The sequence below is a fragment of the Spermophilus citellus genome (assembly GCF_964194105.1).
Source record: "Spermophilus citellus genome assembly, chromosome: 7".
Lineage (NCBI taxonomy): Eukaryota > Metazoa > Chordata > Mammalia > Rodentia > Sciuridae > Spermophilus > Spermophilus citellus.
The window spans coordinates 119,644,309-119,660,203 of NC_138188.1; the positions used below are offsets into that span (position 1 = coordinate 119,644,309).

General features: G+C 37.9%; 1 protein-coding gene across 1 annotated transcript; it reads left to right on the forward strand.

Annotated features, from left to right (window-relative positions):
- Nucleotides 1–538: 538 nt before the first annotated feature.
- Nucleotides 539–1,729, forward strand: SST (somatostatin). Its single transcript, XM_081302408.1, has 2 exons — nt 539–748; nt 1,515–1,729. The coding sequence occupies exons 1-2, from the start codon at nt 611–613 to the stop codon at nt 1,725–1,727; spliced, it is 351 nt and encodes a 116-aa protein (XP_081158534.1). The 5' UTR covers nt 539–610; the 3' UTR covers nt 1,728–1,729.
- The last annotated feature ends 14,166 nt before the right edge of the window (nt 1,730–15,895 follow it).

The following is a 15,895-nucleotide window of genomic DNA, read 5'->3' on the forward strand; positions in this document are numbered from 1 at the left end:
GTCCTGCCACTGTCCATATTTTACTCTCTAATCTGTTCTTAGAAGAATGATTCTGAATCTTACTTGCCCTACACATGTAGTTTTACATTTTGGGGCCTCCTAAAATGGATGATAAGTGGAGTAATCTGTGTACATTTATGTGTGCACATCTGTGATCGTGTATTTGCCCCTCAAGGACTGAGTTTGAGGCTTTCTTTTGTGTGTAGTTGAATACGCACACGTGCACACGTGCAAAAGAAATTATAGAATGTGTATGTTGGTAGCAATTAATGAAAATAAAAGATTGTTGGCATGTTGAATTGTGTGTGCCTGTGAGTGTGCAGGGTTTTTTTTTTAATTTTTTTTTTTTTAAAGTAAGCCACTTTAGATTGTGTCGCCTCCCCTCACTTTTATGATTGATTTCACGAGGCTAATGGTGCGTAAAAGCGCTGGTGAGATCTGGGGGCGCCTCCTAGCCTGACGTCAGAGGAAGAGTTTAAAAAGGTGGGGAGACGCCAGAGAGCACACAAGCCACTGCGGAAGGCGCGAGGTTCAGAGCCTTTGCTGCTGCCTGCGGATCCGCAGTTTGAACAACTGCTCTCCAGCTCGGCTTCCCGGCACCACAGCCGAGATGCTGTCCTGCCGCCTCCAGTGCGCGCTGGCCGCGCTCTCCATCGTCCTGGCCCTGGGCGGTGTCACCGGCGCACCCTCGGACCCCAGGCTCCGTCAGTTTCTGCAGAAGTCCCTGGCTGCTGCCGCAGGAAAGCAGGTAAGGAAACTCCCCCGACCTCTTCTTTCCCTCCTCCCGGATTCCCGGACCTTACTAAGTCCTGCTCCTGAGCCCTGGGTTTAAACTTAACAGGTGTTTGGTTCTCCTTAAGAGTTCGGGTGCTTTTCAGAATCCCTCCGCAACCGAAGCTCTCAGGAAAACTTTCAGAGTCTAGAATTCTCTCGTGCCTTTTCTTCCTTCTTCTGATCAGGGCAGTTGGTCACAGTTCAGGTGAGTTCTTTACTGGCATTCAAGAAATTTCGGAAACCTGGGTATTTGAGCACAAAGGAATGCCAGCATCTATTCCCAGTGCTGACCCAGGTGCTGAAACGCAGACTTTTCATACATCGGGCATGCAGTAAGGGACACTGCAGACCTAGCAAACCTGAGACTGTGAAAGGTCCCATTTTCCCAGTTAACTTTGTAAAAACGGCAGTAACAATTCCAGTTTGTTGTTCACGTTATGGAAATTGAATTGAACAAAAGGTTGGCACAATAATTTTATAAGGTGGCTTTTATCAATTTACAGTTTCTCATTGTGTTTTTAAGCCCACAGAGGCAGAACACTTGCAGAAACCTTTTTGTGCAACTTGGTGATTATAGGAATTACTCTTATTTTTATTCTTAATTGATTTTAGGTGTCATAAAAGTGCACAGCTGTGAAAACTAGTTTTTGAATGTGACTAAATTTGTTTTCCAAACTAGAATTTCCCATTTTTTTTCTTTTTTCATTGTTCTCTTCCCCTTCTCCTTTTGCCCCATTCAGGAACTGGCCAAGTACTTCTTGGCAGAGCTGCTGTCTGAGCCCAACCAGACAGAGAACGATGCCCTGGAGCCCGAAGATTTGTCCCAGGCTGCTGAGCAGGATGAGATGAGGCTGGAGCTGCAGAGATCTGCTAATTCAAACCCGGCCATGGCACCCCGAGAACGCAAGGCTGGCTGCAAGAATTTCTTCTGGAAGACTTTCACATCCTGTTAGCTTTATTAATTATTATTGTCTATATCAGACCCCTGATCCCTCTTCTCCAAACCCCATCTCTTTTCCCCATCCCAAATTCACAGAAAGACCCTTGCATTAGAAATTGAAGACTGTAAATATAAAATAAAATTATGGTGAAATTATGGAAAACGAGAATTTGATTTCTTATTGAGCAAATCGTTTTGTGCAATAATACACGATGAACATGGTTTCAGCAGAGTTATTTTAGATAATACATGCCAGGTCTCACTAATATCTATTAAAAACTCTCTGTGGCAACAAAGGTTGTTTTAAATGATACCTTTATAATTTGGGTCATTTCAAACTGAAATAATTTCAAACAACTAAATTACACTTCAATCTAACAATAAATGTCAGAAGGGACTTCCATAAATTTCAGTTACGTATTCAATACACTTAAAAAACATTGTATTATCAAAATGAAGATTAGTATTTACGGGTTTGCAAACTGAAATGTCTGACTATCCACCAGGTGCATATGTAAAATATGTCACTTTAAAATGGAAGAGTAAAATCATTTAGGAACTGAGGAAAGAAGCTGGTTGAAATAGTTAAAGAAAATTTCTAGCTTTAAAATTTGTTTCTAGTTGGTGAACATTTTCTACAAAAGAAAGTCCTCTCTAACTGAAAAAAAAAAAAGAGGCTAAATAACAATCGAGGCATGAAAAGTAAGCTCCTACAATTTTCTCTTAGGGGAAAATTTCATTTTTAATTATAAGAATCCAGCACGGGAATATTATAGGTTTCAAGAAACCAGTGTGTTGGGTCACCTCACAGAATGTTATATTAAAGTTATTGGGGCTCAAAGTCATCATCACAGAATAACCAAAGGAGATACCCTGGGTCTTTAAAAAAATTTATCAAATGGGAGTCAAATAAAAATGCAAAAATAATAACTCAATTAATCGTAGCTGTTAGTATTATAACAACATGCTAAATGTTGTTACATACAGAGATAAAAATGTTGATAACTTAACTCCTAAATCCCTGAAAGAGGTATTCTTTGGGGAATGTATGTTTAAGTTACCAACCATATGTTTTGCATGAATGTCGGAATAATAAGGCAAATATATCCATAATATGAACTTACTGATGGTAGCTAATAAAGAAGAACTTCATATTTTTTAGAAAATATTTGTGTTAGACAATGCACATTGTCAATATTAATGTGGCTTTGTGGATATTTATTCCTGAACAGCAGATCAAATGAGAGCAAGAAATCTAAGCCACTTTCCTAATTTCTGTGAAAACAAAATACCCTTTGATGCTCTAGTTTTTTTTTTTTTTTAATTTACAAGACTTTTAGGGGAACTAATGTACGCCTACTTAAAGGATTTGTCTGTACTAAATACCTTATATTCAGCTGTTAACCAACCAACTCATGAGAGTAACAGACTCACATAATTAGGATTAAAGCACAGAAAACAATGTAATTTATTTTCTGAGCAGTATGTAAACTGTATAAATGCCAAGAAATTTTAATTTTTTATTACCATCGTTAGTTGTCAATTCCCAATTATAGTATGAAAATGGGAAAGAATTATGTAGCCACAAGCCCATGTATATACTTTTTTTTATTATTTAAAGCTTAAATGAAACATTTGAACAGGGTTAATTATCTTTCAGCCTTAGTTTCCCAATTCCAGACATGGAATTGTGTAAGGTGGGATACTCATGTCCCTTCTAGATGGAACTGACCTTTTATGCTTTAACACTGAAAAGGGTCTTTAAAAAGTGCTCATTTGAGGCCATTTTAAATAATATAAAAAGCATAATTTCGTTCTAATTTTTTTGTTTTTAATATATAGAGAATCTTACTTTTTACTTTCCATTTAGTTCATTTGCATTCCTTATAAATCAATTCACTGAAAGGATTCAGCATTCTAGCCTGCTTATTATCTACCCACATTGAAACTAGAAGATATTTCCTTCTTCCCTGCCACATGCTTCAGCAATCCTGAACAACCTGCTGTTTTGTTTTTTTTAATGGACAAGCTTGGGCAAGGTATTCTTCAGCATAAAGCAAGAATTTTATGGAGCAAGAAGCATAGGAAATGGGTTTGGAAGGCCAAGTTAGGTTTGGTCTGTAGAAACAGGAAAAAATAGCAAAGTCTCTGGACTTAGTTTCCCCATCTGAAAAAGGCATATAGGAGAACCAACCCCTCAGAATTACGGGGATTCCCTAATACTATGTACTTAGAAGTTCTTTGTGCATGGTAAGCTGCTGGTCATTTTTTTCTCACATGTGGTGTGCTTTCTTGCCTCTTTCTTTGCCTTTGCTATTTTTTCCTGTTTTTACAGACCAAACGTATCTCGGCTTTCCCAACCCATTTCATATGCTTCTTGCTTCATAAAATTCTTGCTTTATGCTAAAATATCTGCCTTTTCCATTTAATGTGTGTCTCTTCCATCATGTTTACTTATCACTCTCTACTGTTCATTATAGTAGTATGAATGTATATAAGAGAGTGTGTACTCACGCATAAACTTCCTTTGGGTAGATGTATGTCCACACAGTATTTTATACAGAATGGTATGCATAGTAATTTGTCAGTGTTCATTGAAAGAATCTATGAACCTACAGCATCAAGTGAAACAAATCTCTATTTACTAGATGGCTTTCTTCCTCAGTGCTTTATCCATCATAGGAAAATGACATTAATATCCACTATATGTAACACTAGTGGGACACCAGAAAGAGAGAACCCATGGTTATGCTTTTTAGGGAGGAGGTCCTAGGGATTAAACTCAGGGGCACTTGACCACTGAGTCACAAATGCAGCATTATTTTGTATTTTATTTAGAGATAGGGTCTTATTGATTTGCTTATTGTCTCACTTTTGCTGAGACTGGCTTTGAACTTGAGATCCTCCTGTCTCAGCCTCCTGAGCTGCTGGTATTACAGGCATGCATCACTGTGCTGGGCATAGTTATGCTTTTAATGACCAATAACTGAAGTACATAGTTATGCTTTTAATGACCACTGAAGTACATCCACTAACCATGTGGTTAGTGGATGTACTCATTTTGGAAACTTCAGCCAGTCCAATTTTTAAAAACCATCTCCCTTTGGGCTGGGGATGTGGCTCAAGCGGTAGCGCGCTCGCCTGGCATGCGTGCGGCCTGGGTTCGATCCTCAACACCACATACAAACAAAGATGTTGTGTCCACCGAAAACTAAAAAATAAATATTAAAATTTCTCTCTCTCTCTCGTTTCTCTCTCTCTCTCTCTTAAAAAAAAAAAAAGCCATCTCCCAAAGTCTTCAGCAGGACCTGCCTCACTGTCCACCAATCATAAGACTTACAGTTCCAGAGAATAAAATTCACGAGTCCCTATCTCACACTCGTTTATCTTAAGATCAGATCTGTTTTGGGTACTAATACAGGATCAATTTTCTTGGCCTTGACTCAAACTATTCTTAGTATGCAGACAATTCTGTTTTCTGGTATCACAAAATATACCTTTTATTCTGAATATCCAACATAGAAGGGGATTCAGAAATCACCTTGGCCTCACTACTAATTTGAACAAAACATGATGTTATTTGCCCAAGATAACAGTAAGTTGAGGCAGACTTTTGACAAAGTCTAGGTTCCCCCCTCTTCCATCTCAGGATTATTTTTATTATTCTATTATACAGCCTCTCAAGAAAAATCTGTCCTTTTAGAGATTTGGTGTATTTTATTAATCTCATGAGAAAACTAATTTTGTTCCTGGAGCTTCCTTACCTCCTCCTGGACAACTGGTGGTTTTCTGAAAGGGAACAAGGAAATTAGTAATAATTTCCTGTTGTGATTGAGAAACATTAATAAAAAATGATAAAGGCATTGACTGAAAGAAAATAAACTCAGGGGAGACCTAAGATATGAAGAATGATTTTGTCCTGGAATGGAGGCATAGGGGCTACCTCAGGAAGCAGATGGAAATTTACAGGAAGGAGACAGCATGCCTGGAGAGGTGATCTTCAAAGAAGTCCTGATCCACATTGCAAACACCTCCATGACCCTCTCTCTAGCTCTTTAGTAAGTGAGAGTGAATGCTTCAAATCCAGGTGTTTGGATTTTCATTACTTAAAAAGTGCCTGTGTCAAAGGCTTGCTGCAAGCCCAGGGACAATATTTATATCAAAAGTTTCCTGTTTTCAGGAAACTGAGTCTAGTAGGTGAGACACATTCTTTGCAAATAATCAAATGTTATCTTGGAGGTTTGTACAGAGTGCTAGGAAGGGAAAGAGATGTCAGCAATTCCTTCTCTTTCTTTTCTCTATACTATTCTCACTAGTTTTAAATGATTTAGAATATGATTGTATTCTGGATGGGATGCATAAGTTATAGGCATACTGATGTAGCACATACTTTCATAATATAATTTAGTTATCTCTAGTTCTTTTTCTTTTGTAGTTGTAGAAGCTGAGAATCAGAGAGATTAAGTAGTTTTCCCAAGATGTCCCCAGCTGGTTAGAGGTAGAGTTGGATCCAGGCCATCTGATTTATAATCCAATGTTCTTGTCCCTGTCTCCTAGGGAAAATGGGGGAGTTAAAAGAAGATTGTAACTTGCTGGGCAAATTAAGATCAGCTCCAGATCTTCTTCACTTAGCTCATATTACAAATGGGTATTACTACTCTATTATTGTTAGAGGAGGAAGGGATTTAAGCTCTGGGATCGGGATTTGGTTTTGTGACTTTATTAGGGCACTATTTCCAAGGAAATGTTTGTAATTTTTTTCCACATGTTCAACCTCAAAGTCCTAGCTTTGCTAAGTGAATAAATAAAAATAAAAATAATTAAAATAAAATTAATAAATTAGTGACCTCAGGTTTTAAAGCACTCCGTTTCCCACTCCATCTCTCCTACACATGTTTTGGCACAACTCAGGCTTGAAGCAGTTACAAACCTACTGGTCCCAATCCTAAGTACAAGTCTATGACATCTGTCTCATTCTAACTGACTGAGTAGTAGTCATGTTCTATAGTTTGTCCCTGCAAAGGGAGACGAAATCTTGGTCCCCAATGTAGCAGTATTGAGAGGTAGTAGACCTTTAAGAAGTGGGATCTAGTGGAAGGTGATCAGGTCATGGAAGCCTAGGAAGAGATTTATGCTGATCTACAGAGTGGGCTGGGTCTTGCAGTAATTAGTTCCTGTGAGAGTGGGTTTTTATAAACTAGCAATCCTGTTTCCTCTTGGTATCTCTTGTTTGTTATCTCACTATGTGACCTCTCCCTCATACATATTTCCATCATGTAATGACATCTGCTGTTTTTTGACATATCCAGAAGGCCCTCAACAGAGACCAGACAGATGGGGTAGCCTGACTTTAGACTTTCAGTCTTTAAGAGTGAGAAACCAATAAGCCCATTTTCTTTGTAAAGTACCTAGCCACAGGCATTTTGTTATAGCAAAATAGATGAAGACACAATGTCTGCCACCCTCTAGCTTTGTAGGTATATCCTATGAAAAGTTGGCCAGAGGCTACAATTTGGGGCCAGAGAATTTTCTTTGAAGTTTATGAATGAGGTCAACTTTTATATAACTTAAACATTTATGACACTGAACTTGATAAATCTCTCTGAATCTCTGATAAATATTGTAGGTCATGTAAGTAGTCACCTCATTCCTATTAGCTTTGCATATATAATACATTAAGACGGTGACGTTGGTATTCAGCTACTAAACAGTATTATTAAATCATATTTCAAAGAAATTCAGGCATGTAAAATAGAGTTCAAGTGGTTAAGAAAGATAATGTATTCCTGGTTAATTGCTGCTTAATTCTACCTTTCCTGTTTTAAAAAAAATACAAAAGTACATTTTCAATTTCAATATTGCATTAAGGTCAGATACACACTTCATGAAGGAAACATTAAGCTGTCCTAGAATTGCTCTCCTTGGGTAGCAATTTATTTGAGTACAAAATGCACATCATATGAGAGTCAAGATTTACAAATTTAAATAGAATGTAGTCCTTTCTCAACCTCACTTCTCCATCTATACTCACCCACTCACTCTCCAAACTTGGATGGAAAGCAATGATTCAATAAGACTTCTTACTTTTTCTTCTTCATCTTCACTTTTGTTATTATGCATGAGTCAACATGGTATGCTCATGAGAAAAGGCTTTATTCAAGTCCCACAGTCTTTACAAAGTCTTCTGGCATCTTTGGCTGTCAGGGTCTTTCCTCCATCTGAATTGTCAAAATACTTATTTATGGATCACTTATTTGTCATTGCTGTGGGCAGGTTTCTGGTTGCTACTGCACTCCTTCTTCTTTCTCCTTTTCTTCTCAATTTTTCTTCTTTAATACGTTTTCTCTTCTTAATAGCAGTATACTAAATTAGTTTTGGGAAACCACTCTCCCTGCATTCTTAGTCATGTGGTTATAGTCAGTTGACTTCATTTCCAGTCCAGGAATGATTCTAGACTGGATATACCCTATGTTGATTGGATATATCATCCCCTGGTCATGGGGATTGAGTCAGGCCTTGGTTACATGACCAATCACAGTGATCCTTAGGATTTTTTTTTGGAACTCCTGGAATGTCTTTCTTATTGTGGATGGGGAAGCAGGTAGTCCTGAGAGCCTCCATCATTCATATTGGGACTTGTGCAGTCTGGAGGCCTGTGTTACAGAAGACAAAATGGAGATATGTGAAGACTGTGGGTCTTTTATGGCTTCGTTAAAGCCTACATAATACTACCCTATACCTAAATTATCTTTATTAAAAAGGAAAAGAAGTTCAGTGGAGTACACAAAGGAGACAAAGGGAAGGGGTGGAGAGATGGGAGAAGGAAAGACAGTGAAATAAATCTGACATTCTTTCCTATGTACATATATAAATATACCACAGTGAATCTCACCATCATGTACATCCACAAGAGATTAATTTAAAAAATAACTACAGGTAAATGGCAGAAAGATCAGCAGAGGAAAATGAGAGGGTGTGGGGAGAGGAGGGGAAGGAGAAGTACTGGGGACCAAATTAGAACAAGATATATTCCATGTCAAAGTGGATTCTCTTGTCATGTGTAATTGAAACAAATCAATAAGTCAAAAAGAAAAAAAAAGTTGTTCAGGTAAAATTTTGCTTTACTTTTAATCAAATTTTCTTATATACACCTTGAGTGTTACTATGTACTGTTGGTTTTTGTGTGTATGCATGCACACATGTATGTTTCTACGTATGTAGCTACTTTACCAGTTTAGTTTGGAAGCCCTGGTATGTGCCTGGAATATACTAATCAATGCTCTTGACAAAAAGAATTGCTTACATTTTAAAAATCCTTTATGTTTTTTGTAGTGCTCTGTAATTTTTATCTCATTGAATCTTCACCCATTTTATAATTTATAAGACAGGCACTAGGACAGCAATTTATACCTCCATTTTTAACACACATAGAAACTGATGTTTAAGGAATTTAAATAACTTAGCCAAAGTCACTAATACCTTACAGGGTGGAGTTTAAAATGTAGACCTGTTCTGGAGAATTAGCCCTTCAGACATATCTGGACAATGATCATTGACCTACATGATCTATTCTCCAGACCAAAATTGCTTAAAACACTTTAACATTTATTGTACAACAGCCTTCAATTTCTCCATGCCATCTTGGTCCTCTTTATAAGCACTGTTCAAATTTGTCTGTATATTTCTTAACAATAACATCCAAAACAGAATGCAATGCCACAAGTGGATGTCGACTGGTACAAAGGAAATAGGACTGCCTTCCCTCATCTAGATCAGGGACTCCCTTCCATTAATGCAGCATGTGTTTCTGAAAGTTCTGCTCACTGGGAGGGCTTCCCTTCACATCAGGGTCTCCCCTCCGGGACTGTAGGGCTGGAGATGTTCACTTTCTGTGGATGCTAGAATGGGCAGAACCCATAAGCTTGTCCCAATTCATTCATTTCTTTCTTTCTTTCTTTCTTTCTTTCTTTCTTTCTTTCTTTCTTTCTTTCTTTCTTTCTTTCTTTCTTCTTTCTCTTTCTTTCTTTTGTCAAGTTGATAAGGAGCCTCTCTATGAGGCTGAGATTGAAGAGGCAATGGGATAGAAAGAGGAGCTACAGGTACCTGGGCTGCTTGCTCATGCAACTTACTTTCCCCTCATCACGTGTATGATTCCTATCTCATGCATATCACTCCTGAGTGCTGATAGAGAGCTGCTATATGCACTGAAATTCATGGGTTATCGGGGGTTAAAAAAATAACCAGTTTCCAGCAGCTCAGATTGCATTATCACTCAATGGCCCATGGTCAAGATCAAGCATTCAACCTCTATCAGTACCCAGGAAGAAGTCAGAATCTTCTTCTTTTTTTAATTTAAGAAGTATAGTTATCATTATAAGACAGAGTAGCTTAATTCTAAAGCAGGACTCACCAGGAATCACCTACAGAGGCCAGCCAAGTGTTCCTGAAAGACTTCCCATAGGCCGTACACACTCTAAACACTATGGACCTTCTGGGAATCATGGTTGAAATGGTGGAGCTACTTGTGTAGACCTGTTTCAAAGACCTGTTTTCTTTTAAGTCTTCCTAAAACCTAGAATATTGGTAATGGGTCTTGGTAAAATGTCCACAGTATATATTGCTTTCAAAATCCCAAGAACCCTCTACCTGTTTTGTCTCTTTTTGGAAGAAGGAGAAGATAGGTACATCAACTTTGTGTTCATCTTCATAGGGAAATTTTTGGTTTGGCCTGGATCCCTGATCCTAGACATCTCACTGAAGTTGAAATTCTTGAACTTTTAAATATTTCATTTGACACCCTGTGGAGTGCATGTGTCTTACCAAGATGCTTAGAAAAGTCACTATGTCCTGCTTATTTGTTCCAATCTCCATTATAGTAACATAATGAACAGCTACAATGTCCCGTGTAATGTATTGGTGATTGAAATTCCTTATGACTAGATTATGATGTGTGTGAGAGCTGTTTTGGTCCCAACCAGGATCAAGAGATATATTGACATCCCTGCCATCTAACACCAAATTGCCTCTGTTAGTCTAATCAACAAGGTTAGGGAGGAAAAAGTTGTTCTCTAGATTAATAGATATGTAGCAGGTACCAGGGCACATGCTGTTCTGGTAGTGGTGTTATTTACTACTTGATTAATTTCATGATGCCTCATTATCATTGTCCAAGATTCATTTGTCCTCTGCATAAGCCAAACACTAGTGATGTGTTTGGGGATGATAGGAATAATTACCCCTGTAACTTTTAAGTCTTTGATGGTGGCAAAAACCTCTTTAGTCTTCCCTGTAATGTGTATTGCTTTTGGTCTACAATTTTGGTAGGTTGAGGCAATCCTAATGTGCCCTTAGAATAATCATAGCTCTTTTCCATGAGCCAGGGTCATGTATTACAGTGATTGTCCTGCCAGTTAGGGAAATTTCCTACTCTGAATTTCAGAAATTGGGAAATATCCTTAAGGTTGGTACAGGAACACACTGCCTACTGAGGGATGGATCTGAAATAAAAACTCGTCAGTCACCTGATATTCACAAGCTCTTGATTTATGAAACACAGTCTTTTGATTTTGAAGGAATTAGCATAAGTTCAGAGCTAATGACCAGTAGTAACCCCAAGTTCCAGTAATTTTTTTCTTCCTCAGTGTACAGTTACCATGGTAAAAAGGCCTGCAGGCATTATTGGGATGTTTTCAAGTATAAATTTTGGACTGATTAGCAGGATCCTTGCTCAAGTAGATCAACCTCCCTTTATTTAAAGGAACTCTGGAACTGGTTGACATGTTGCAGCTCTTTATGGTGGTAATCCAAGTCAACCTGATGTTTACTAGATCTAGAGTTTGGTGTATATGTATCAACAAAAGCTTCCTATCTGTTTCAGGTTTAGTTTCCATTTTGATTTTTGCTTTGCACATAATTCTTATTTTGGTAAGCACACTTACCTCATCTCTGGTTGTCAAGTACCATCATTTAGTCTCTGACACCCCAGGATCTCACCATGATCACTGACTTTGGAGAGCCCATTTTTATGGCAGCAGTCTCAGGCCTACAGAGAAGAGCCCTGTGTGAGGCTTCCCATTTATAGCCTAGGTAAAGAGAAGGTCTTTTCATCTTTTCATGGGACATATAGTTGAGAGATGAGTGAGTATTACATGTATTACATGCTAAGACCACTCTAGTATTCCAACATACATCCTTGCTGTCATTTGGACCTTGAATGTCTCCTGAACACCTTTGTGTGAAAGGTTTGGTCCCCAGCTGATGGCATCATTGGGAGGTTGTGCATCATTGTGAGATGGTAGTGGAACAAAGTTAGGTTAATCAGGGCATGCCTTCAAAGGGGCTATTGAGACCCCTGCCCCTTCCTCTCTTTGTTTCCTAGCCACTGTGAGGTGAGTAGTCCTCTATCATGTGTCCCTGCCATGATGTACTGCCTTACCACAGGGCCAAAGAAGATGTGTACAAGCAACCATGGGCTGGAACCTCTGAAACAATGAGCCAAAATAAACTTTTCCTCTTTTGAAGTTGATTATCTTTGGCATTTGTTATAGAAATGAAAAGCTGACAAACACTTTCCTCAGTCTATTGAATAATTTCCTTTATAGTAAGTAAACCAGGACACTTCACTTTAGTGAAGTCTGCTTTAGGTTTTAGGATTAAATCAACTAAGTAAGAAAAATATGAGAGCCACTCCCATTCACTAAAGCTAGAATATCTCCTTAGGATATGTATATTCATCAATTTCATCTGATCTAACATATTTCTTTCTTTCTTTATTTTTTTCTATATTTCTTTCTTTATTTTTTTTGAACTCAGGATGCTTAATCACTGAGCCACATCTCCAGCCCTTTGCATATTTTATTTAGAGACAGAGTCTCGCTGAGTTGCTCAGGGCCTCACTAAATTGCTGGCTTTGACCTTGCAATCTTCCTATCCTCCAGTCTCACTCTCTCCCTGAGCCACTGAGATTACACCACTACACCCAGCAGATCCAACACATTTCTTCCAATCCTAGTATTCATTTTCATATATATATATATATATATATATATATATATATATATATATATATATATATCCCAGATTTCTATGAATACATACTGACAAAAACGCAAAACTCCTTCAGTGGTACTTTCTCAAGGTCACATATGTGCTGTGCTACACATGGGCACTGTTGGTACTTGAGTCTAGTAAGGAGTCTAGTTTCAGAGGTTTAGCACATGTTTGGGGTGGATCCTGAGGAGGAGGGTCAACAGTCCTCTCTACACAGTCATAAGCCTATGAAAGGCAATAGAGGAATTTGAGTGTTCAAGCATCGGGAAGAGAAAATAAATTAGGAGATTCTATTTGAGAAAACTTGGAAAACAGGTAAAATGAAGAAATTGTCCTTCTCAAGTTGTTTGTTGTTGTTGATGTTGTTTCAAGATGTGGTCTCACTATGTTGTCCAGACTTAAACCCATGTGCTCGAATCATCTTTTGGCCTCAGCCTCCTGAGTAGCTGGGACTACAGGGGCATACCATAGCACCTGGCTCTAAGTTGGGATTTGCAACATTCTAAGCACTTTGTATTATTAAATTTAGTTTTCAGTACTCCACTGTGTATCAGTGAGTTACACTGATGGTGAATTTTTTTTTTTTGGCAGAAGAACCTGAAATCTCACTTTATTAGAATATAATCTTCCATATTTCCAGGAACTATTTAATATATAAATAGTTTTACTTTTGTGATGTATTAATGCTTTCACAATTACTTTCGGTTCTATAATTCTATTTGTAAAATTTCACAAGCTTGTTCTTGTTATCTACTCCTACCCGTCTCATCTTGTTTATCAGCTTAGATACACAAGAACTTTGTTCCATTTGGCAAGTCTGAGATTCCTTTCATTTATAAAATAAGGACAACCATATTTTCTCTTTGTATAACACAAGACTGTTATAAGGCTTAGTAATATGTGCAATTCTATAATGACAGATGAAAATATTTTACAAATAATGCCCCAGGTTTGCTATGAATTCTTGAGAACTTGAAATGTACTGAATTCCCAAGCTCAGAGTCATTTTTTTTTCCATAGTAGAAGATACCCTCCAATTGGAAGGATGGAAGGAAAACAGGAAAGAAAGAGAGGAGGGATGGAGGAGAACATTTAAAAAGAGAGAAATAAATAAAAATTCAATACAACACAATCATTTACCTAGATATTTATTGTTCTTAGTATCTCCATATCCATGAGATGGTACTAGACTCAACAGAAGTCACACCATTCTGCAATAGAGTATTGGTTTTATTATTGCAGGTGTTAAAATGCCAAATCCTACAAAGACTCGGCTCTCAAAAAATACTCACAGTTCAGTGAAGAAAGCAGCTAATGTTTAAGGTACACAATTATAAAAGATTTTATAAATACATTTTTAAAAATCACAAAAGGGAAAGAAAAAGCAATTTTTGGCCAAGTCATTAAGAGATTCTACTTGGGGGAGATGGAATTTAAAGAATTGGTAGAAATTTGAGAGCTGGAGACTTAGTTGGGATTAATAAAGGAGAAGGTCATTCTAAGTTGAAACATGTGAGGTAGAATCAATATATCTTTTTTCATCTGTGAATTAAATGAATTTTACCTAAATATTGGAAGAGAGTCATCTTATGCCCATAGTGCTGGGTCTATGAAACCTGAGGCATGCATTCAGCAGAAATAGATTTGGGGGTAGGCGGGTGCAGAGAAGGTCATTTTTCTTTCAGAGGATGAAGAATTAAAAGGAAGAGCCAATGAAAGAGATAGCATAAAAGTTTAATGGTGGTTACAGAATTAGTAGAAAAAGAGACTTAATAAGATGATGCTAAATTTGAGTAATAATAAAATGCTTAACATAATAACAGAAGGACTTATTGTTTCAGCACTGAATGTAAAGAGCTTGAACATCCTCTCTCCAAACCACAACAGAGGAAAAAAAACTAGGCAACTGAAAATCAAGTCTTTTAGTAGATCCAACAGAGAGTTGAGGTTATAAGGAAAACCACCATTCTGAATATGGGAGGGAGAGAATCACAGCTGGGTCCACTTACTAAGAGCAGAAGAGAATGTAGTGAAATATTTAAAGAAGTGAAAGAAAAAATGTCATCAACCTAGAATTCTTTATCTAGCCAAATTAGCCTTCAAGACAGAAGTAAAGTCTTTCTTTGAGAATTAGAAGTTGGGGTATTTGTCAGTATAGATCTACCTTGAAAGAAATGTTAAGAGAAGGTTTTTCAGAGATAAAGAATATAATATGTATCAGAAACTCAGAGAGAGTAGCATGAAGGAAAGAAAAAAAAGCAACAAAGGAGGTAAAATAAAATCTTTTCTTTTGCTTATTCTTAATTTGATCTAATTGGTAACTGAAGTAGATATAGCAAAAATGTAATAAGTTATCACAGTCTGTTAATAAGTGATATAAGTGACAAAAATGTACTAAGAATGTGGGGAGGAATTTAGAATATTCATCAATAATTTCTTAGATCCTTAGATATGAATGATGTGATACACAATTAAAAGAGAGGGTGCCAGAGAGAATTATGAAAAGGCAAAACAAATGATCAAACAAACCCCAAATTCTCCAAGTCCAAAATGATAGCAAAACCCCTCAAGCCCAAAATTTGTTTACAAGAAAGCCACTATAAATGTAAACACATAGATGAATGCTAACAAAAATGAAAGAAAACTAAAATATCTGTATTAATTTCAGTCAAAAACTTCAGAACAAGGAAACTATAAGGATAAGGAGGAACTTTACATAATTATAGAGGAGTTGATCCTCAAGAGGTTACAAAAATCGAGATGCTTCTGGGTCGCGGTGGGGAAAGCATTCTAACCCGTGTGTGTGTGAGCTTGAGAGCCCAGGCTAGAACGACCCGGTGAGGGATGGCGGCCACCAGGATGGCGGCCGCCGCGGCCACGGGCAAACTCCTGATCCTGCTGCTGCTTGTGCTTACGGCACCCTCTGTGGCGCTGGCCGGCTACATCAAGGATCACTAGGCAATGCTGAGCTGACGTGGATCTGGGGCGAACAGTCTGGGCCTCTCAGAACACACACTGAGCCCGGATCGGCTGAATTCAAGCTCCCGTTCACCTGCTTCCCGCAGACAAACAGCTGTGACTCAGTGCTAATCCATACAGCTGAAACAACTGGTCAGCCCTTCTGATCCTACG